General features: G+C 41.1%; 1 protein-coding gene across 14 annotated transcripts in view; it reads left to right on the top strand.

Annotated features, from left to right (window-relative positions):
- Window positions 1–23,378, top strand: part of PPP1R9A (protein phosphatase 1 regulatory subunit 9A) — a 151,440-nt gene that overhangs the window by 21,093 nt on the left and 106,969 nt on the right. For all 14 annotated transcript variants that reach the window (XM_081931215.1, XM_081931214.1, XM_081931224.1 and 11 more), the window contains one exon: window positions 277–1,915. In XM_081931215.1, coding sequence (XP_081787341.1) covers window positions 470–1,915 — 1,446 coding nt within the window. In that variant the 5' untranslated portion in view covers window positions 277–469. The remainder of the gene's footprint in view (window positions 1–276; window positions 1,916–23,378) is intronic.

The following is a 23,378-nucleotide window of genomic DNA, read 5'->3' as shown; positions in this document are numbered from 1 at the left end:
TTAAAGCATGAAACAGTTTATTTATTCAATTTATGTTTCTCTTGATTTAAGGAGCTTAGGGTATGTGTCAGCGGGGCTTCCCAGGCAAGTCTCCCATCCATATAACGTCCAAATTCAAATGTGATTCCTTTGAGAGATGGAATTGCATCTGGTGGCTTCATATCATAACCTTCCCCTTTTATAGCCAGCCATATTCTAAAACCAATGTAAATATTGAATAGGTATGAAGATCTACAAACCCACTGATACGAATCAAAATCCTCCTTTGTGTTGCAGGTTTCATCAACATTCTTTTGAAAGACATCCAGTTTCCCACTTGTTTTTGCTGGTACCCATATCTGGAGGATTGTCATCTGCCTATAAGTATGGCCTTGGCAGAATCTAATGTCCTTTAAGCCCGTCATCCACAATCTCAACTGGAGGGTACAGCGGCCACTATGTATGTTGGTTTAACATCCCAAAAATAAACATGATGAAGACAGAGTGTTCAGGGGAAAGATCAAATCTCCGAAGTGCCTCTCCTCACAGGAACGCTTATAGGACTGAGTTCCAAGCATTGAAAAGCACCTTTGACAAGCCTAAGTCAGATGGAGAACAAAAGACTAAAGAAGAAGGAGAGGCTTCTCAGCAAACCAGAGGGAGGAAATATGGATCTAATGTCAACAGGATTAAAAATTTATTCATGCAAATGGGCATGGAGCCCAATGAGAGTGCTGGAGGCATGGCAAAGACCAGAAGTAAAGGTGGACCCCTATCTCCCCAAAGAAGAATTAGGCCAAAAGAGCTTGTGGAGAAGGGAGATGGATCAGTTGTGAAGTTAGAATCTTCCGTTTCAGAAAGGATTAGTAGGTTTGATGCTATGCACGATGGTCCTTCTTACTCCAAGTTTACTGAAACACGGAAGTTGTTTGAAAGAAATACTCATGAAACAGGGCATTCAAATCGCTACTCCCCAAAGAAAGAGAGATCCGTTTCTAACAGTGATCTTCAAGATGACTGGTGCAGCTCTAAGTCTAACAGGGGAAGTACAGATTCGCTGGATAGTCTTAGTTCAAGGACAGAGGCTGTTTCTCCAACAGTGAGCCAACTTAGTGCAGTGTTTGAAAATACTGACTCACAACAAAATGTTCTAGAAAAGACGGGAAACAATGAAGAGTATTCTGTAACTGGCCACTATCCACTAAACCTGTCTTCTGTGGACACAAATCTGTCTTCCAGTGTTGCAAACCTCGACGATTTCAGCCCCATAAAAGACGCCAATGCTTGGCCTCCATCAGCTAAACAAAATACCAGCTCAGCACCTGTTGAAAACTCTGAGCAGAACAGTAGTAGATCTCCATCAGACAATGAAACTCCCAAAAGCACTTTGCCTTTGTCGAAAACAGGCGGAATACAAAACAAGGATGTGTGCTACGATTCTGTTGATGCCTGTGAAGCGACTAAACAAGAGTCAGTAGATGGACTTGATAAACAAAGTTTTGGTGAGAACTGTACGAGCAATAAGGCAAAAATAGAGCCTGTAGTACCACCTTTGCAGCAAAAAAAGATCTCTGCTGGAGCTGAGACTGCAGAAATATTAGGAAACTTAATAGCTAGTGATGACATCACAGTCAGTGAAGCTTCGCATTCTGTTGGCTCCCACTGTGAAGATACAAATGGAAAGGAAGAACAGGAAGACTTGAATAACTTTCAGAGTTCTCATGTGTATATGCACTCTGATTACAATGTCTACAGGGTACGATCAAGATATAATTCTGACTGGGGGGAGACGGGAACAGAACAGGATGATCAAGAAGACAGCGATGACAACTGTTATTACGAACCTGACATGGAATGTTCTGAAATTATTGGATTGCCAGAAGAAGATGAAATCCCAGCAAGTCGAAAAATTAAGTTTAGTTGTGCTCCAATTAAGGTAAGTTTCACTGGTCTGTTATTCTTTACATTGTTTTTGAGTGGTTGTTTTTGTTCTTTTGTTTTAACTCGATACTGTCTCTGGCAAATTCTTTTGCTAGTTGCTTCCGGTATTGAATTTGTTTCGTGGCCTTAGGATTCATATTTGGTCCTGACTGGAAAATAAGGATTGATTCAAATTGTTAAGAATCATTCTAAGCTCTAATAGCTCTTGTTTGCCCCTTGTATAGTTGTGGCTAACCTGTGTATCAAACATATTTATTGTCACAATATTTAGGCATACTTTCACTCAGAAGAGTTTTATGTGGCTAGAGTAGGTTTGAAATGGTTCTAATCAGCCTGTGTCTGTGATAACTTCTTGTTTTCCCCACAGTAGGGTTTTGCCTCCTGTGGTGGGAAGTGGGTAGCTAGATCTCTTTTGTCACTTAGCAGTGATTCTCCTTCTGTACACTCTTCATGCCTCTGGGATGGGCAGTCTCAGATTTGGTCCTTGAGATTCCAGTTGCTTATTCCCATATAGTGCTTCTGCCTACATTGTATAATGGCAGCCCCTTCCAACAAGTGTGTTTGTGTGTAATCCTTGACTGCAGGATTGATGGTGAGAACATGTGACAGGGGATTAGATGAATTGCCTATAAAGTCCTAAGTTTTAGAGAACGGCTATGGGGTGGGGAGGGGGAGCTCTTTATAACATCATATCTCAGGTACCCATTGAGATGATAGGCACTGTATACAAGGGCTGAGGAAGTATTTTTCAACATTAATCATCACCATTTTGTCTGTTAGTGTCTTTAAATCACATTTCCCCCCATGGCACTTCCATCCTGCATTGTAGGATAACTGAGACTTGCAACACCATATTTCCTAATCCTAGCTTAGGTACAAATTGTTACTGGCATTTCATTATGGAGGCTTACAATCGGTTTCAGAAATGCTTTCTATAAGAGGGCTGTTGAGATGGTTGTATCAGGCCACAAAGATTCCAACATCTGATTCACATTCATTGGGCAAGTTTAAGGCCCAGTTGATTGTAATCAGGGGCTTGTGTCTTTCCTGGGAATAACTAACATTATGAACATAGTCGGAGTTATATAGCAGCTGACCCCAGGCAGCAGTGTGAAGCCAAATGGGCCAGCTTTCTTGCTGAAATATCCCAGATTAACTAACTCTAAAGCAGTATCGGCTAATCAGAGGCACTGCAACAGTGAGGTACTTGGTCCCTTCTGCTTTCTATATTCCACCATTTGGATAATTGCAAACTGAGTTAGTCTAGCCTAGTGGTGTTGGTGTTGGTATGGGGCAGGAAGAGTCAATTCCCCTCGAAACAGTTTCTTTCTTTCTTTCTTTCTTTCTTTCTTTCTTTCTTTCTTTCTTTCTTTCTTTCTTTCTTTCTTTCTTTCTTTCTTTCTTTCTTTCTTTCCTTCTTTCCTTCCTTCCTTCCTTCCTTCCTTCCTTCCTTCTTTCCTTCTTTCCTTCTTTCCTTCTTTCCTTCTTTCCTTCTTTCCGCCATCCTTTGGATAACCACAAACTGAGCTAGTGAAGTGGATCAGAGACTCAGAGACTGAACTGTGAACTAAGAAGACCTCCCAATCAGACTTTTGTCTCTGCTATGAACTCAGTGGGTATCTTTGGAAGCCATTCTCTCTGGGTGCTACAGTTTTGTTTCTCTCCCCCAGGTTGATCTTACCCTCTCTTTGCACCCATTTGTCAAGCATGCTGATGAGGGAACTGGACGTTGTTTTAGTAGGCTCCCCTGCCCCCACCCCCAGCTGTCTCATTTCTTAATCTTAAGAATTTTATGTATTTCATAAATTTAGTCTCCTCAAGGGGTAGTTGCCCAGCACCTCCTAACAAAGTGCTGGAATGGTCAAAACAATTTTTTTTTTTCTTCCAGTAGCACCTTAAAGACCAACTAAGTTAGTTCTTGGTATGAGCTTTCCTGTGCATGCACACTTCTTCAGATACACTGCTGGAATGGTGTTCATTATGTCCTGGAATACAGTATTTTTTTTGAAAGTCATGTTTCTGAGAGCCCTGTTACTGAGAAAACCCCACCCACTTTCCTGATTTTTAGGAAGCAACTCCTTCCTTCCTTTTGCAGTGTCTTTCCTTGCACGTTGAAGCTCGGGGTAAACATTGCGTTAGAGGACCTTGATATATAAATGTGATTGTGTTGTATTTTCTTATGGGAGAAATCTCTCATTGGGTTCTATCTAGTAGCTTGACAATTCCACGGGCAATGTTTTAAACCCAGGTAATCGATCCTGTTTCACACATCACACGTGTTTAGATATGTGCCTTCTACCTGAATAATCAAACAGGAATAGCAACTATCTGTGATGTAAGAATGGCATTTATGTTATATTAGTTGAATCATTGAAAGCCAGTAAATATTACTTTAAAAAAAAAATGAAAGCATTAAGCAGAGAAAGACCTAATTTGAAATTGAGGTAGTGTCAGTCTTTGTGCTAGATTGGAAATTATATAGGTATCTCTGATCATGAACTACTTTTTTTTAATGAAATTGACTGACTGCTACCATTTAGCAACAGTTGACAAAGGCACTCATGAGTGTTGTCACTAGCATATGTGTGTGTTTTAAAAAACCTGGTACTGAGGCTGAGAAGGCAAGGCATCCCACTGCTTTACAAGAGTCTCTGAAGCTCATCACAACAGGGGTGAGCCCCTGCCCTCCATCCCTCCCTCCCTTCCTGTACTGGAGCTGGGGAGGAAAAGTGGCACTTTCCTCCCACGGTTGTGCTGGGGTTCAGAGAAATGGTGTGATGTCACAAATAAGACTTCTCCCACTTGATGAATTCAGTTACCAAGGCTTGCTCAAATGCGTGGCATATGGTGAAAGTTACTTTGCAACCCATTTGTGATGGCATAGCTGGCTTTTGTTAAAGCTGTGCAAAATCTGCAAATGAAATGTTAGGTTTGTACAGAACTGTACAGAACAAAAAGTGTAAATAGGTTCACTTGTTCAGATTTTAATTTAAAAATCAGTCCCCCCCAATATTCTTGACATTTTACGAAATGCTGTGTAAGTGCTGTAACAGTTTTTCATTTGCTCCCACCACAAATATTTATGGATACACCACTAAAATATTTAAAAGTTGGGGGCAGGTGTGGTGGTAGTATCTAGTTGATGCTGTGACCAGGGAATAGGCGGGGCAGGGGGATGCCAGTGACAATGTCAGATTGCCTTGCATAAGTAAATTGGCCTGGAAACCAGAAGTTCTCAAGCAAAGCTGAAAATTATAGAGTAAGAGGTAACCCATATGCCAGGTTGTGGGGGTTTTTTTAGGTGTTAGAGACTGTTCTGCATGCCAGATTGGGCTGAGAGATAACGAGGTCGTTGTAATGGCTGCTGGCCACGATGACTGTGTTCTGCCTCCACTATCAGAAACATCGTCTCTCTGAATATCAGTTGCTGGGAATCACTGGTGGGCAGTGTGCTCATGTCCTGGTTGCAGGCTTCCCATAGGCATCCGGGCAGCCACTATGAGAAAAGGATGCTAGACTAGATGGGCCATTGGCCTAGTCCAGTAGGCTTAGCCCATGTTCCTACTCAGCTCCTAGTATTCATGGTCTGTTTCTCAGCTTTTGTAAATCAGAAAAGCTAACAAAGAAATAAGATCCAAAGTAGCCTGGCAACCCATGTGGCATTCTTTGTAGGTTTAAACTGGTGAATCCTGCACGGATGAATTCATAACCAGGTCTGCTATAACTTAGTCCATCTTTTTCCTGACACACGTTTTATTGGTATAGCCATTACTTCAGTTAGGAAAACCACAATTCCTAACTATGGAAAACCGTATCTGGTAATATCAGTTACAGCTGCAAAAATTGTTTATCCAGCTGCAGTAATCATTTATCCACTAAGTAATTGAGGAACAATAGGCAAACTGTAATCTAAAGAGTCAGGTGACAGAGTTGATGAAGGGAGTCGCTGGAAAGAAATTAAGCTAGACAAACAAACCCTCTCAAACAATTGCTGTTTTATTCAACAATACCAATTTGCATATTATTGAAAATAACTTGATCAGCAGATGAGAAATTATCATTCCTATGTTAAATTGTGTGCATCTGTCACAGCCAGAAGTGAGAGCCACAGATTTAATGTGTTGGTAGCGATTATCACATAAAATCCACAAAAGGCATATATGAAGTACAACACTTCAGGAATGACTAACACTTTTGGGGTAAGATAAAAACAAAACACTTGACCATCAAGCATTTGAATGTGGAGAAGCTAGTATTGCTTGATTTTCACCTTGACTGCAAAAATACATACATGTTGTGAGTGTGCATTTCTTTAACCAATGTAATGGTAAATTTTGCACCGATATACACAATGAGTCTCTAACTGCAGTTTGCCTTTGATGGGAAATGAGTCAGTCTATTGTCCTTTTAAACTTTTGTTCCGTCGTTTTTTTAAACTCCTGCAGCTAATGCAGCAGTCACCAGTGGAAAATTCTGTGCTAAGCTGCTTTTACTTGAGAGAGAGTTGTGGCCTTAACTATTTTGGTCTTGCAGCTTCCTCTACTACTGTGCAGTGCTGTGGCGATGCAAAGGGGCAAGAGTTGTACTGGGGAAGGGGACCAAATAACTTGCGACTCCTCTCTAGCCCCACTGTCTTGTTTTGTTTTGTTATTGTTTTAACAATATAAAAGAAGGTACAAGAAGAAAGGGGGGAACCACGTGAAGGAAAAAGATGAAGAATAACAATGCTGGTGGTTATTTTTTTCCTGACTTTCCTAGTACCTGCAGCACATCCTGTGATTAGCCTGGCCCTGGGAGTACAATTTCCCAGCTCATTTTGGAATGGCCAGTGTGTACTTTGATTAAAACAAATAAATAAATGCAAATCTTAGTACTCGGGCATTCCCCAAGAAAAGCAGAATTTCAAGTGCTGTATCAAATTATGCAAATTTGCACAGTATCTCTTAATTTGTCTGGCTATTTTGTATAATTTAATCTCGCTTTACCAGCCATGGGGGAAAGGTAAAAAACTATGCGTGACACTTAAGTTTTTGCTCTCCATCTCTGGAAGCCTTATTCGGGCACTGCTGACTCTGAATTTGGGATCTGTAAGCCTCTCAGAATGCTGACTTTTGCTCTGTAGATGTGATGTGGGACTTTGCCAGTTTTGACCTGTTTAAGCTATGCCTCCACCTCTGCTCAACCTGAATATTCGTCATTGTGCATACTAAAAACAAACAAACAAACAAACAAACAAAAAATCCACTGCCCCATCAGTACAATATGGATGATGGAGGTACTGTAGTGTGTGTGTATGTGCATAAACCCCCAGCTTTTATGTGAATGGGCTGTAGGCTACTGTTCTAAGGCAAGAGTCACATCTGTTGCTGCACCAACTTTTGCCTCTGACCCCACTTACCTCTAGTATATGGGCCCCAGAAGGTTTTCCACATGAGAATGCAGATTCCTACAGTCCCACTCCACACACAGCCAGTGTTCTCTTGATGGTCTTTTACAAAGAACATAAAAACTGTGATTTCCACACATGTATGTTTCTCAGTGAAATAAAACAGACCAAGCAACCTTGATAAGAGTTCCTGGAATGTCAGCTGTGCCAAGTTGCTTTTTCCTATTGTTGTTTTAAACAAATGCCTATTTTTAAAGAGAACAACAACAACAACAAAAAAGCATTTCAGTGTATATTTAACGTAACATAAGATCACATCATATTTTTATACAGTATATTCCCCCCTTTTAATCTAGTATAAATATATCACAAGAAGTTAATAATAGGCCAACAGCACAAGTATCTGTGTTGTTGATGGACTACAACAATCATCCCTGACCATTGGGTTCCTCGTTCATGGATTTTTATGCAGTTTATTTAACTACATACATGTGATGGCGTTCAATAACACTTGGATGGCCAGGTGTGTGTAGCTGAATAAACTGCATAAAATCCACCAGAGCAAGTGAAGACCAAATTCAATATAATGGGAAATGTGTGAATATATCTCCCAATATCTCCTCCTCATCCCAAGTTTTGCTAATTGCAGAATTTGGTTTGGGTTTGGAGGAGGTCTGTAGTTGTGAGGTTCTAACCCTCGTCCCATTGCAACCTCTATCAAAATTGCCTTCACTAGAGGTGCTATTGGCTGTAGAGGGGAGATCATACAAGCATAATAACTTGTATATTGCCTCCTCTACAGCTAATATTGTGGGTGTGTAGGTGTGGATTGGAGTGGTGGCATAAAAAAGAAAAAAAAACGTATGTTTTCAAAGTATGATTTGACATGTGATATTTGTCCACGTCTACATTAACCTTTTCCTTACTGTTGGAAAAAATGTGGACAGGCACACATCTTTATCCTGTGCTACTACCAAGCTCCTGTTGCTCGGTCCCTGCTCCTGCCAACCTAGCAGTTCGAAAGCACGTCAAAAGTGCAAGTAGATAAATAGGTACTGCTCCGGCGGGAAGGTAAACGGCGTTTCCATGTGCTGCTCTGGTTCGCCAGAAGCGGCTTAATCATGCTGGCCACATGACCTGGAAGCTGCATGCCGGCTCCTTCGGCCAATAAAGCGAGATGAGCACCGCAACCCAAGAGTCGGTCATGACTGGACCTAATGGTCAGGGGTCCCTTTACCTTTACCTTATTCTTTCAATACCCCCCCCCCCCGCCAGCATTTTCATTTCCCACCCCCAATAAACTCCTATAATGATAGAGAACGTTAATGCAGTTAATTGCACACAACTTAAAGAATAGCTGAAGGCAGAGCCAATTTACATTTCTAAAAGTGTCTAATAGCAATTCATGATTTGCTTGAGATTATATGAAGAAGTTGCAAGATTTTTTTTACTAGCTCTGTGCTTAAAAGGATTAAGATGGATGATTAGGGATGTAAACTGAGGGGGAGAGAAGATGCTCTTCAAAGGCTTATAAGCTTGAAACATGCTGAGGTAGAAAATAGACCTATTGTGCCTATTCTTAAAACAGTAAGTTCAGGAGTAGATTGTTCTTCTGCAACCCCCTGTTACTAAGTGCCACATTAGACTGCCACTTACCATGTGAATACTTCCAAGTGAGGTACGTAAACCTAGGGGTTCTTCACTGTACTTAACTATCTCATTACGTGGTCATACGGGTCCTTGCATTTTGTCATCTAGCAACAAGAGTCTGTTCATATAGTAACCAGAATGCCAGTGTAGAATCTATCAATGCCATACCAAATGTGGCATCCAAAACTAATTTCCAGCTCTGCTATCATGGCCCCTTCCTCCCCCCCCCCACCAAATACAGTACAGCTCTTTGCTTTACTGGGGACCCATGAGTTCTAATTACTGCTAGGTAAAAAGGTAAAGGTACCCCTGATTGTTAGGTCCAGTGGTGGACGAATCTGGAGTTGCGTCGCTCATCTCGCTCTATAGGCCGAGGAAGCTGGGATTTGTCCGCAGACAGTTTTTCTAGGTCATGTGGCCAGCATGACTAAGTCGCTTCTGACAAAACAGAGCAGCACACGGAAATGCCGTTTGCCTTCCCGCCGGAGCAGTACCTATTTATCTACTTGCACTTTGACGTGCTTTCAAACTGCTAGGTTGGCAGGAGCTGGGACCGAGCAACGAGAGCTCACCCCGTGGCGGGGATTCGAACCACTGACCTTCTGGTTGGCAAGCCCTAGGCTCAGTGGTTTAGACCACAGTGCCACCAGCATCCCTTGTAAGTTGTTTTAAGTCACAAGTAAATTTAAACTATATTATTACTAGTAGTAATAGTACAAGAGAGCTTAGGTAGAGTTAATGAGTATACATCCTACCACTACTAGGCAGTAGATCCAGTGCCCCACATCAGTTTCCTAGAGAGGGGCACCCCCCAAACTACTTTTAGCCTAATAGCAATGTCTCAGCTCTGTGTGCACCACACAGTTGCTTACTGTTGAGTCTGGGTCCCTGTGTCTTCTTTCTAGAAGGCATGTGGAGCAGAAAACAGTATCATGCTTGAAAGTCTTTACTCCAATACATGATTTCTGTACTTTAGTGTTGTGTTTTTAGCATTCTGGAAGCGTAAGGGCTATTTTTAAAGCCCTGTAGGAGGGTTTTGTGGTTTTTTTTACACCAGAAAAACTGCAGTGAGTGTCACTGAAGATCTTTACACTTATGTTGTGACTCTTGTATATAGGCTTTGTGTACAGTACTATGGCTTTTTTTTTAAGGTGATTATCTCCCTGCCACAGTTTCCAGTTATAACACCCATTTTTTCTTTCTATTTGTACTTTTACTATCTCTTCCATCAAATCTATATCACATGCTATATATTGTGTATTGAAAAAAGCACAATTCTGTAGATTTACTGTATTACGTTAGTGGGGTATGCCATATCCAGAGTTCTAAAATACGTCTCTCAGAGTTCCAAACTATGCACATGATCACTTTACCTTTTAAAGAATTTCTCTTTGCTTCTAAGTAGCTCTCATGTTTTCAAATCAGGGTAGGATAATGCACAAGCGTAAATCTATATGGAGAGTAAACGACATCAGAGCAGCCTTACATATTTCATCCAAATGCTCTGCAGATCCTTGTTGTTTGGGTTTTTTTTTTTTTTTTGAAACAGATAGAAGAGCAGAGAATTTAGTCCTGTTGTTAGCACTGTTCTACCAAATTGTTTTTAATTCTGTGAGAAATTGGTACTGAGGAGATTAGTACTGCAGTGGCTATTGCTCTGCTTTCCGTAGCAATCTTTCTGAATACCAGTTGCTGGAAACTGTAGGAGGGGATACTGCCCTTGTGCTCTGGTATTGTCTGAAGGTTTCCCATTGGCATCTCGTTGGCCACTGTGAGAACAGGATGCTGGACTAAATGGGCCGCTGGTCTGATCCAGCAGGCTTTTCATACGTTCTTAATGTTAGGAGGGGTGGGACAAAGTTGCTCGCTGAACCTGTTCTTACAGAGAATAGAAGGTTAGGCCACTGTTTTAGGAGACAACCCTTGAAGGATTTTGTAGCGAAAACAAGAAGTCTTGCTGCATATTAAAAGATGAAAACATTTATATGGCATAAGGTTCCGTGGACTGGAGTCCATTTAACTCTCATTTAAAGCATTTAAAGAAGTGGATGCTGTTGCCGCAATAAATTTATTTGTCTTTAAGGTGTCCTAGGGGTCTTTGCTCTTTCAAGAGAGCTGAAGTTCTTCAGCCAATGATTAACCAACTTTCCTCTCAACATGGTTGCAGCTGTATTGAACTCAGTGGGAGAGACATCACCTTCCAAAGTTAATCAGTCTTAAGATGTTTGCAATTTACAGACTCAAATACAATTAATTTGTCCTGTGACATAAAAGAGGGTCAGTTAACCAAGATGTCAGTTAGTGTAAAGCCCTCTTATAATCTCATATTTCATAATAATAAAACTTAATAAATTGATTTTCCTTAATCTGACAGCATTATTTTTATTTTAGGGCTAAACAGCATGCAGTTGTGGGAGACTGAAATTGGGGAGGATGTGGTGGGGGGTGGAGAGCTTATTGACTCAAACTTGCCTCAGCAGCTCTCCTGGGGGGAAGGGGGAGGGAAATTATTGTCCTCAGGTGAAGAAAAGCTGCTAGATCAAAATTTGAATTAACAAACTGCAGAAAGGGAAAGGGTTAAGCAGCTCCACTGGTCCACTGTTCTGAACTTCATATGTTTTATTTTTTTAAAAAAGTCAGGGCAATAAATAATACAGCTGCCTATCATTTGTTGCTTGACCCAGAGACAAAATATATTGGACAGAGCTTTGAGTATAGGAAATGATTGGATGTTTAATTGTGAAATGAGGTCCTTATACTGAGTTCAAATGGTTAGTAGCAATGTAATGCAGCCTTTGCTTTTCACTTTTTATGTTTTATCTCCACCCTTCCTCTGTAGGTCTTAAGTGGGGGAAGCAACTAGGCAGAGATCCCCTGTTGTATTATCGCTGAAATATTGTCTAATAGTAATTATGCACAGGTGCAAATTAACAATACATAAGAATTTAGGAAAACAAGGAAATCTGGTGAGCACTGGGTACTTTCCAAAGGACAGTGGTGAAAAGGTGTGTGTGTGTGTGTGTGTATAGATAGAGAGAAAAATAGATATAGATATATAGATATAGGTTCAAATTAGGAACATCACTTAAAAACAAGATCACTTGAAAATAATGATAATTTGCAAAGTAAACTTATTTCTGAATTAAATAGTTTTTCATTACTTAGATAATTGATATCTAAGTGGGTTTTTTGGTCATACAATGCAAAGCTTTCAAAAGAGAAATATTGGACAGTTGGTTTCTATTCAAGGAAGATCAGAGAGATGCTCTTTATGTGTTAAGGCCTCTCTCTGGTAGCTAGTAAGTTGATTGGTTTTACAACTCTAGGTTGCTATAGGCCACAACATCTGCTTGGCCTTGCAAGTCTATTCATGTCCTACTTAGGTTAATCTTCAGTCATTTCTTGTCAGGAGTTGCAACAGACCTAAGACTTTTTGTTGCTGCTGTTATTTATTAAATTTGTATACCACCCTTCGTCTGAAGGTCACATGGCAGCTTACCACATAAAAACAGAAAAGGCATAAGATAGTAGCCTTATTATCCCACTATTAGTATCCCACTATTTTGTACAATTTGACTGTTATGCACCTGTTGCAAGTTTAAAAATATTTACAATCACTGACTTTAAAAATCTCAAACATGTGGTCAGTTTAGGTGACCACCAGGCCAACTGATTGAAAGGCTATGGGATTCATTGTCTCCCCAAACAGTGCTGGAATTAGAGGTGGACAGCAGGGGCCCCTGGCCCTCTTGCTTTTGGGGACAACCCCAATAGCCACTGTCCGTAGAAAGCCAGAGAGGCATCAGGCTGTGGCTGAAACTGAGTGCAGAGAGTCAGGGCCTTTCGGGTTTGTAGATTTTATTAAGGTCTTTACTTACACCCTTGCCCTAATATTATTGATTAACCTGTATAAATGCTTTAAATAAATAAGGACTCACCTGCAGCCTTGCAATCTAAAAATATTTGACATGCTAACTAAAAGGATGAGGGGGCAATTAGGAAGTAAGTGTTGAGTGCTGTCCTCTGACAGCGCTATTCACACCTTATCCTGTGCAAGGACTTGATGGAAGCAGCAAAGTGTACAACTGCTGCTCACATTTCCTGAGGTCAGGGCCTTGACCTTGTGATAAGCCATCCAAATTGCAATGCTTTTGTCTAGAACTATCAGCAGCAAGCCAACTTAATGGTGCTCAAGGGGGGGAAAACCAGTGTGTGGATTTAGGAAATCTCCAGTCTGGTGGAAATAGTTTCACAGCACAGTGCAAAGTGTGATTAAATAAAGTGTAAATATAATTGTAAATAACATGCTTCATATTTCCCTTTATGTTTAGGGAATGAATCTTGCTTGCCTGTTTAAAAACATTGTTCAAGTTATTCTAGTGGTAGTTGAAAACGCTTCAAAGTCACTGTGTTTGTGTGTGTTTTCTGAAAGCGCGGGGCATCTGCTTCTCTTTCTCAGGGACACACTGAGGCTATTGAAAATGTTGCCTCGGGTGGTCCAGAGCTTTCAGATAGTGTTAGAACTATGTATTCCAAATCTCTGGCAGAGAAGTGTCAGGATCAGAAGATTACCTGGAGGCAGAATATTCCCCTCACTCTGTTTATCAGCAAAATGGGGAAAGGCTTTGAATCAAATAAAGCAGTAGGGAAATGTTTATTCTAGAGCAATGTTTTATTTTGGGCAGGGTAGGAAATAATTGTAGTTGCCTCTGCCCACATTTCTATCTCCTTTCCCTGCTGTTTCTGGCATTATCCATTTCAGATTCAAAGATCCTTTAGTTTAGAGGCCTGCTACAGCCTTTCCCATTCAACATGGGCAATTGTGTGTGGGGCAGGGGTGTGTGACATGGAAGTGGACTTTTAAGCAGATTTGGCTGAACACTCTTAAAAGCCTCCCTGTGATCAGAAAACCTAAGGAGCTGGGTCGCTGGTTACGGAGAGGCTTCTAAATGCATTCTTTGAAACTTACCTTAAAGTCCCCTTCGACCTTCCTGCTCTTTATGGGAAGGTCAAGGATGAAGTTGTTGGTGATGGAGACAATGGGGGCAAGGCCAGCTTGTGTGCTGTTGTATCTCCTATGCAGTTCATGCCTTCAGGCATGGAAAAGCTGCTTCCACCACCCCCAGCCATGTCCACCTGTCATATACCTGATGTCATATTGCATCAGACATGGGACGAGTAAGATGGTGGCTGCAAAGTCCTCTTTAGACCTCCTTGCTCAGTGCTCCTTACAGGGTGCTCCCGGTTGCTCATTGCGAGTGTTCTTTGGTGCTCTTTAAATTTGTTGACTGCGTTGCTGGAATTGGATCCACTTGGGAGCTCTTGGTTGATTTCCAGTTAGATCTGAGTTGGACATTTGAGAACTTGGATTTACCGAATTTTTGCACAGTAGGAAAAGTGCAGCACTCCTGTGTTCCTCCATTTGCTTTTCAATGAAGCTAACTTGAAAATGATTCATGCGGTTCCATATGTGCTTTCATTTGCTTTAAAAAATGTTTCAGAAGTGGCATACATGTATTCCTAGCCTATTGTCTATTTCTGAAAGATAGTAAGGTATAGAAAATGGTTTTAAAGGTTTACATGATTTACCTTCTAAGATAAAAATAAATAATGCATGCTCTGAATATTTAAATTGAATCTAGCAATAGATACCTAGAGCCGGCTTCATGTTTGAAGTGACCCATGACATACCCTATGGTGGGCCCCCGGATGTGGGCTTGCAGCACTGGTGGTTTGCTGTGAGCTTCCATTTTAAATTTCTCATGGTACCTCTGGGTATTGTCGGGAATTCAAAATGGTGGCTTGTCAACCAAGCTGCCCAGCACAAGTGCCCCAGGGAAAACATTGGTAGGGCCTGCCAGGGCACTGGAGTCCTGGCAGCTGCCCAAGGGTACCAAGGAGCTGACTTGAGGCCTATAGAGCCCCCAGGTTAGTCCCTGCCTCCCCGTACTGGGGATTAGATACTGCTTTCAACAACGGAACAGACCTTTCTAAGAAGAAGAATGTAACAGTTATAGGCTGATATTCTTCCACCTCAGTTTGACAAGTGCACTGTTATTATTTTTTCCGCGTATGTTGGAAACAGGAGTGACAAATATGTGTACCAGCTGTGACATGTCACAAGTTAAATGTAAAGCAATCTGATGCAGAGTCTAAGCTGTCATTGGTACAGCAAACCAGTAAGTTTGTGTGAAAGTTAATAGTTTAAATTCCTGTTCTGTCACACGTGTTTATCTAAGCAGAGTGCATCACAGAAGGAAGCACTGCGTGGGAGAATCATTGAATAGACCCAAGTGCACAGAATAAATCACTTAAAACAAAAATGGGAAAAAATTCCTTCTTCCTGCATGGTTGTAATTTTGTAGGCTAATGTTACTTAAAAATGGAGTGTCTGAGAACAGTTTGTTTACAACTCTGCTAAGGTTTCGGCTAAGGCTGGGTAGATACCTAAATGGGGCAGGTAAGCCACATAACAAAGGGCACACATAGCAAAGAAAAATACCTTGCACATTTTTTAAAAAGGGAGGGTGCTGTGTTGTATGCAGGCACAGTGAATCAATTGCACACTGTTCCCTTCAATGTAACTCAGCCTACATGCACACCATACATTTAAAGTAGATTTAAGGCCCATGAAAACTAGTTTACACTTCTTACAGCTACAATCCCCAGCACCCATAACAAACTACAGTTCCCAGGGTTCTTTGGCATAAGTAATGTGCCTTAAAGATATGGTGTGTATGCAGCTTCAAGCTACAATACTCAGCCTTCAGACTCTTCTCCGTTGAGCCAGTGAAAAACCTTCCTGCTAGCCTGTGGTAAAAGCTCAGCTTAGGGCTTTTTAGAATTGTAGAGTTGGAAGGGACCGTAAGGTTCATCTAGTCCAGCCCCCTGCAATGCAGGAATGTCAACTAAGGCATCCATGACATATGACCATCCAACCTCTGCATAGAAACCTCCAATGAAGGAGAGAGTCCATCATCTTCCCAGGGAGTCCATTCCACTGTCATTTAGAGAAAAGACAAATAGGAGGCAAGAATGTGGTGTATAAAATAAATGTAGTTTATTCTTACAGCAAATACTGAGGTGGAAGGGAGTCATTAAAATATGATATTTCTCCAGGATTTCCACACAACTGAATGCACGCCCTCTCTCTGCTTCCACGTGGTGAAATGTCAAGTCACGATTTCCAGTTAAACAGATTTTAGGTATTGTTTTACATAACATGGCAACTTGTTCCTATCTGAGATAACTTCCACAGTATTACTTTACCATCAGATGTTAAAGAGGAGGGTGCAGCGGGGGGAAAGGACTGCATGGAGGTTAGTCGTTTGTCACACCCATTCACCCGGCATATTGTTAACAGCATGTTCATGTGCCTCTCCAGAAATGTTGAGCTTGAGGTGCATCGTTGCATTGTTCAGTTAGCAAGCTTTGCCAGAGGGCCACCTAATTTGGCCTCTTCTCTCTTTCTCCCCACTTTTTGTTTGAATTCTGCATCTGGAAAATGTAAGAGGAATATTCCAAAGCCGTGTTCGTGACCGAGAAGCCTTTCTGATTCACGGTGTGGGCTGCCATGAAAAAGCTGCTGAGGAAATGAATTCACATTCAGCGAGGGGCTTGGATAGGATGCAGTTATTAAGGCATGTGGCCACACACTGCATGGTGAAGATAAAGAGGAAAATTTAACAGATGTCTCATTTTCCAATCCCCATCAACCATGTGCGCTGGTTGGCTGTTATGATTAAGAGTCTTTTTTGTTTTTTCAAACAGAAAGCAGGCATTTTTGTCTAGTTAGTGAGGTTTTTGTAACATGTTTCACTAATTCTACTACAGCAAGAGACTTGTTTTTAAATATTGCCTTAGTTTTTGTTGATGACGTTTTCAAATGCCGTAGCAAGAGAAGCTCTCTTGAAGAATTATCTTTTTCCCAATTTTATTACTGCAGCATCGATTTGCATTTGGAAGACCCCTGCTTGAAATTTCTCTCCCCTCCCCCACCTCCTCTTATTTTTAATGGAAATGCTCTGAGTACTGAATTATGGATAGTTCAGAGAGAAATGCATAGGGTTTTCATTAAAAACATTTAGTACTTGAAGGCAAAGAGAATTATTAGCATGCATAAGAAAATATAGTGAGGATTTTTTTTTGCAGGCCTGCTTTTCTGAGATTTAACAGGTTTGAAATTCTGTCTGTTAAAGGGTAAATCAAGCACAGAACTATCCTAAAGGAAGGATAGCTTTTGTGGTTCTTGTCGTCATCCCCCCACCACAAATGTATTGATGTGACAGATCTTGAGGCAATTTGGAAACCGCTGCTAAAATTTTGTGAATTTTGTTAACAGCTGGATCGTATTGCTGTGTCTTCAGTTTGCCATCCACACCAACATCCTTCTTGCACTATCGGAATGAAATGGTTCACATGACACAGTAAGCTAAAACTTGGCTTCCTGAGACCATGGAAATGTTTGGTTCCTAGAGAGGAGCTCACAGCTTTGCTTCTTCCTGGTACTTTTGTACGGCCACACCAGGCGATCCGTGGGTTGGCATTTGTTCCGATTCAGTAGGAAACGGTGGGTTTTTATTGGGGGAAGTAGCAGAATGCAGGATCACCCCTAACTTCTGGGACATTAAACCGTCCTTTAAAGAGGGATTAATGTTTAGGGCCAGGAAAGATTCATCATTTTGAATAAAGGCAAGTTTTCCTGCTTTGGTTGTTGTACATTAGCAATGCAGGATCCTGTCTTTATACTCGGACATGGATTCATCTCGCTTAGTATTTTTTTTCCATCACTGACTGCAGTGACTTTACAGAGTTTCAAGCAGCCCTGCGTGGAGATGGCAGGGATCATTTGCTTCTCTCTCTAGTGAAAGAGTGGGGGGGGGCAGGGCGGGGAAACTGTTCAAGCTTGATATCTATTCCTGAGGAACAATGATGAGGGGAGAGGGATAATATCTGAGGAGCCCCCCCCCCCCCGCAGAACAGTTATATCCATTGCTCAGATCACTTGGCAGATGCATGGAATTTGTCCAAGTAATTTGGTTTTTCCGTGACGCCCTGCTGTTTAATAATACTCTGCAGTTCCATTTCTCGCTTTATGATGGAAAGATGTTCTTTTCATTGTTCACTACTGTGTGTCATCTTTTGCATCTTGACACTTGGTAGTTTTCTATGATACCTGATTTTCTTCGTGCAAGTACAAGAGAGTGCTTTCAGCTCCCCTTGGCTTCATTCAGGAAGGCAAGAGTGTTAGTCATTTCCTTCAGAAAGCGCTGCCCTTTTTATCCTGCAGAAACGACCAATAGTTCCATGTAATCAGTTTTTCCTTGTATGTGCTTCAACAATATAAAATTGGCTTACTAGAATAAGTAAACATTTTCCACATGGTAGATTCTAATGGGATTGCCAGTTTACCATTGTATTCTCAAAATGGAGCACAGCATTAATGAAAGCAATCATTTTTGAATGCAGATTTGTCCCCTTTGCAGTTCTCTGAAAAGAGCACTTGTATTTTCAGAGTATAACTATCCAAACCTCAATTCCCAATTTTGAAAATTTAAGCCTTTCTTTTTAGTAATGGATTTTTAAGTGAGCAGCTGCTCTTTGTTCATAGTGATTGGGCTGTTCCATTCAGCTTTAGATCCACACAGGGGACCTTTATTATCAGGTTAAGAGGCTGGGATTACTCCATATGGGACTTGCTGTTGGTTAGTATAGGATGGGGGTGGGATCCTGTGGGGCTCATGACTCTCGTTGGCTCCAGCCAGCATGGTCAGAGATGACATAGTCCAGCAACCTCTGGAGGGTCACAGATTCTGCAGCCCTAGTATAGGCATTTGGGGGGCTCACTGTCAGGGTTGGGTTTTTGTTTCACCTTTGGTTAGTGTGACTGGAGTGGGAAGTGGGAGTGGTACTCTGGTATGTATTCTATTAGGGCTGCAGTTAGATGTCCTCTCCAAGCACAATCCTCAAGCTGTAGCCAAGGTTCGTTCTTGTATTACTGCTTATGGAATGTTTAAGAGAAACAGACCATCAAGTTTGTACTCGATGTGAAGCCCAGACCATAGCTTAGCTCCTGGCAGTAGCGGGACAGAGGGAGGAATGAAATGCCCACAGTTTTTGCTCTGTGGTACTCGCATGCTTGCTCATTAATGCTCAGCCATGGTTTGGCTTAGCGTAACATGCAAACTGGGCTGTATCAGACCTGCTTCGTCTGCAGCATTAAACCTTTGCTGCAGCTGTTGATCTGATGTACTAAACTCTGTGCAAACCAATTGCAATTGAATGGAAACAATTGGCTGCCATATAAAACTGAGCTAGCAATGTTGGTTTATCTGGTGGCTGAAAGAGCTTTTGGGGGTTACTTAAGTGGGTTTTACTCATAATATCAGTAAGTTCCATTTTTAAAAATTGTTTGATTTTGTGTACTTTTGATTTGTGGTCAGGGTCCAGTTAAAAGTTCTCCAGCCACTCTTCTGCTGAAGAGCATCTGGCAAGGTGTGACAGATGCAATCTAATAAAAATATCTGAAGTTGTTTATAATGTGATGTCCGTTGCATTTCTTAGTCTCTGCCTCTCGCTAGTAGTGTCATGACGTAAATCACAGTTGCTTTACAGATTATCTCACAAACATTACAAATTGCTTTAAAGATTATCTTGGAAAATATTACTGTAATTAGATAGTAGATTAAACTTTATTGCTTTCCTTATATTTGGAAATCTATGCTTTTGGGCACAGAAGTGCTGACCAATGAACGAGGAAAAGCACAGTTAAATAAACGTAGATTTTTCAGGTCTTAAATGCGTCTGTTAAAAAGAGAGAGTTTATATTGCACTTCTTCCTGTGTTTTCCTTAGAGAATTGCAATTATACACTTCAAGTGGTGGAAGGAAATCCCTGCTTGCTTTATAAGGAGCACACAGCATCAGGCAGCTGTCTCAAACTCTTTAATTATGTTTCTGTCAGGACACAAGAATTCTGTCCTAGCACTTCTTTTGATGACACAGTAATGAATTTTACTCATTTTTGGGGGGAGCTTAGGAAGGGCTTGTGCTTCTGCCTGCATGGTTTTCTGATTCTCTAGTCCTTTCTGCCTTGATCTTGGGGCGCTTCCCACTCATGACCCTTTTTGCTCTGCACTTCTTTCTCGCACACTCTTCCTCTTAAGTGCATTTTTATACCATCCCATGGGATTCCTCTGTTTGGGGAATCAGTGGTGGAGCACATTTTTTTGCATGCAGTAGGTTCCAGGTTCTGTTCCCGGCATCTCCAGTTAAAATGGATGGGCAGCAGATGAGGAGAACGAGTTCTGCTGGGAGCCCTAGAGAAGTTGCTGCCAGTCAGAAGTAGTAGACAGTGCCACTAGCCTTGTCTAAATCTTCCCTCTTTTCATCTAGGCATCCAAGTGCTCAGGATAGCACACAGTGCCCCTTTGCCCCTGGTGGGAAAGGGTAAGAATTTATGAGTTATAGCAATGAATTAAAAATAATGGAACACGGCATTGTGTAAGCAAATGCAGGGTTCAAAAACTTGGGTCTTCAGCTGTTTTTGGACTACAATTCCCATCACCCCTAGCTAGCAGGACCAGTGGTCAGGGATGATGGTAATTGTAATCCTAAAACAGCTGGAGACCCAAGTTTGGGAAACCCTGACTTATCATTTAAACATCTCTTCAGTAAAATAGTTGGTCAACACTCTCAAGTTTCTAGAATATTTTATTGACAGAAAACATTTTTAATTCCTCACTTGAGCAAGTGACAGGAGTGTGTGTGTGTGTGTGTGTGTGTGTGTGTGTGAGAGAGAGAGAGAGAGAGAGAGAGAGAGAGAGAGAGTGTAGAGTACTGTATTTAGATTTTTGTGTTTTGGAAAGAGCAGCTCGGTTAAGCCAAACACAAATGAAAATGGGCTCTTACATGGTGAGTCTGACAGCCTGGATATGAGTACTCTGAATGCTGCTCCTGACCTTGATTTAGATGCCAGTTCAAGTCACATCAAGTCAACATTTATTGACTTGCCCCAAACTTACTGGCTGAAAACATTACCCTGGGCAGCTTACATAGCTCTATATACAGAAATAGGAGCCAACACTTCACTGCACTAATGTAACTGACAAAAAATATCCAGTTTCAATATATCACTGACTAAATTTGGAAACGTATTAGATGTAAGCTATAAATTAAAAATGAAGCAAATATTTGTGCATTGCCAAAGCTAAAGTAATTGACTGAAATCCTAGCAGATGGAACCTGTCTCCCTACCACCTTTCTTTCTTTCTTTCTTTCTTTCTTTCTTTCTTTCTTTCTTTCTTTCTTTCTTTCTTTCTTTCATCATGGAGTTTATGCCATAAACTGGGTTTAATACCAGTCTTTTCTTGTAAAAAATGTGGAAAGATTAGGTATTCTACTATTTTCTGTAATTATGCTTAGCTTAAATAGAATGAAGATCTCAAAAAAGAAGAAGTAAGAGTGCTGATATGATAAAGTTAATGGAGGGAGGATGAAAAATATGGAAGATATAAATTGTGGAAAATAAGAGCATTTTTGTATGTGGCAAGAGTATAATTAATGTGATGTATAATTTAGTTGTCAGGGAGAAGTCTGTGAACAAGAAATCTCTCAAGTTTCCAACACTGTGGATTCATCTGCTCTAAAAATGCATATTAGTGCATTGGTTTTATTCCACTTTAACTGTCATGCCTTCCCCAGTGAATCCTGGGAATTGAAATTTGGTGACAAGCTGAGAATTCTCTGTGTAAGATTGACCCCCTGCCCCAACCTGCAAAAAAGCCTGCAATTCTTCCTGGAAAGAGTGTTTGTCTATTAAACCAGTGTAAATCTATGGTGCAGAAGTGCCCCTGTACCAGAGTCTGTTCCCAATCTCTAGTTCTTGCCAAGGAAAGGAATTGCAAAGCAAAGGATATTATTACCTCTCAGCTGACATGGAGTGGCCATGCCATTTTGCTAGCTGGTGTTTGCACCAAGATCCTTCTGAGCACTCCTAGCTTGCGCTGCTCTGCTTGAATGTCCCCACCTCTCAATATATTATGTACTACTACTGATACTAATACATTTATTCCCATTTGTATTTCGCTTTGCCTGCAAAGAACTGCAGGCGCAGCATACATGGTCCCTTCTCTTTCATTTTAACCTCACAAACAGCCCTGTGACGTCAGTTATGCTGAGAGACAGTGACTGGCTCAAGATAGTCCAGCGAACGTCATGACCAAGTGGAGATTTGTACCTGGGACTCTCAGTGCATTGCTTCCTCCCTTGTCTGGAAGGATTTGACAGGCTTTGTGGCCTCCCTTTGGCTATGCTTAATATTTAGGAACATAGGAAGCTGCCTTAAGGCAAGTGAAACCTTGACCCACCCACCCCAGCAGCTCCTTCCCCCCTGTGGAAATATGCCCTGATGGAAATGGATTAAGCCATTCTTCCCCACCCAGTTGCCTCCTGAAACTGCTATTGGTTTTAAACACACCCACCCACCCACAGGGGAAGCATAAGCAAAAGTGCACCAGACTGTAATTTAGGGTTCCCCAAAAGATGAAATGAGTACCCCCAAACGAGGGCACAAATTTGCATAAAATGTGCATATGCTAATTTTTATGAATAGATGCAAATGTAGAAATAATCACTATCTTTTAGACAGAAATACAGTACAGTGATACCTTGGGTTACAGACGCTTCAGGTTACAGACGCCTCTAACCCGGAAGTAGTACCTTGGGTTAAGAACTTTGCTTCAGAATTAGAACAGAAATGCTCTGGCGGCGTGGCAGCAGTGGAAGGCCCCATTAGCTAAAGTGGTACTTCAGGTTAAGAACAGTTTCAGGTTAATAATGGACCTCCAGAATGAATTAAGTTCTTAACCCAAGGCACCACTATATAACATAGTGGGGAAGACAGACCAGGTTACCTGTGTGCCTCCTGAGTGTGCTACCCAGGCACTTGTTGCTGGGCAAGTTCAAGACCCATGCTGCTCTCATAGTCTGTAAAACTCTGTTAACAAAGGAATAACTAAAATAATAATAATCTAATCATAACAATCAAAGCAAAAGTCACATTATATGTTTAACAAATCCACACAACATTTATAATCTTTAAAACAATATTAACAGCATTAACAAAATAGCAAGCGAAAAATAAACTTGGCACTGCAGAGATGCCTTTATTTAAAAAGCTTCTTGTATAGCTCATTCTAAATGTTTAAATTTGAAGAAAATTTGTTGTTTTTTTTAAAAAAGTAATAGCACTATGTTCAATAATGTAAAATATTACTTCTCTTAACAGAAAATAGTATTGCATTGCCTGATTGCATATTCACAATATAAACTGACCACCCCACAATCACTTATGCATATCACTTAATTCATTACAGGACCAACCTTGCCTGAGATATATTTGTGAAACATGAAATCATTTGCCC

Source organism: Podarcis melisellensis (assembly GCF_964234715.1).
Source record: "Podarcis melisellensis genome assembly, chromosome: 12".
Classification (NCBI taxonomy): Eukaryota; Metazoa; Chordata; class Lepidosauria; order Squamata; family Lacertidae; genus Podarcis; species Podarcis melisellensis.
Note: the sequence above shows the minus strand (reverse complement) of the source record. Positions and strands in the feature narration are given on the sequence as shown.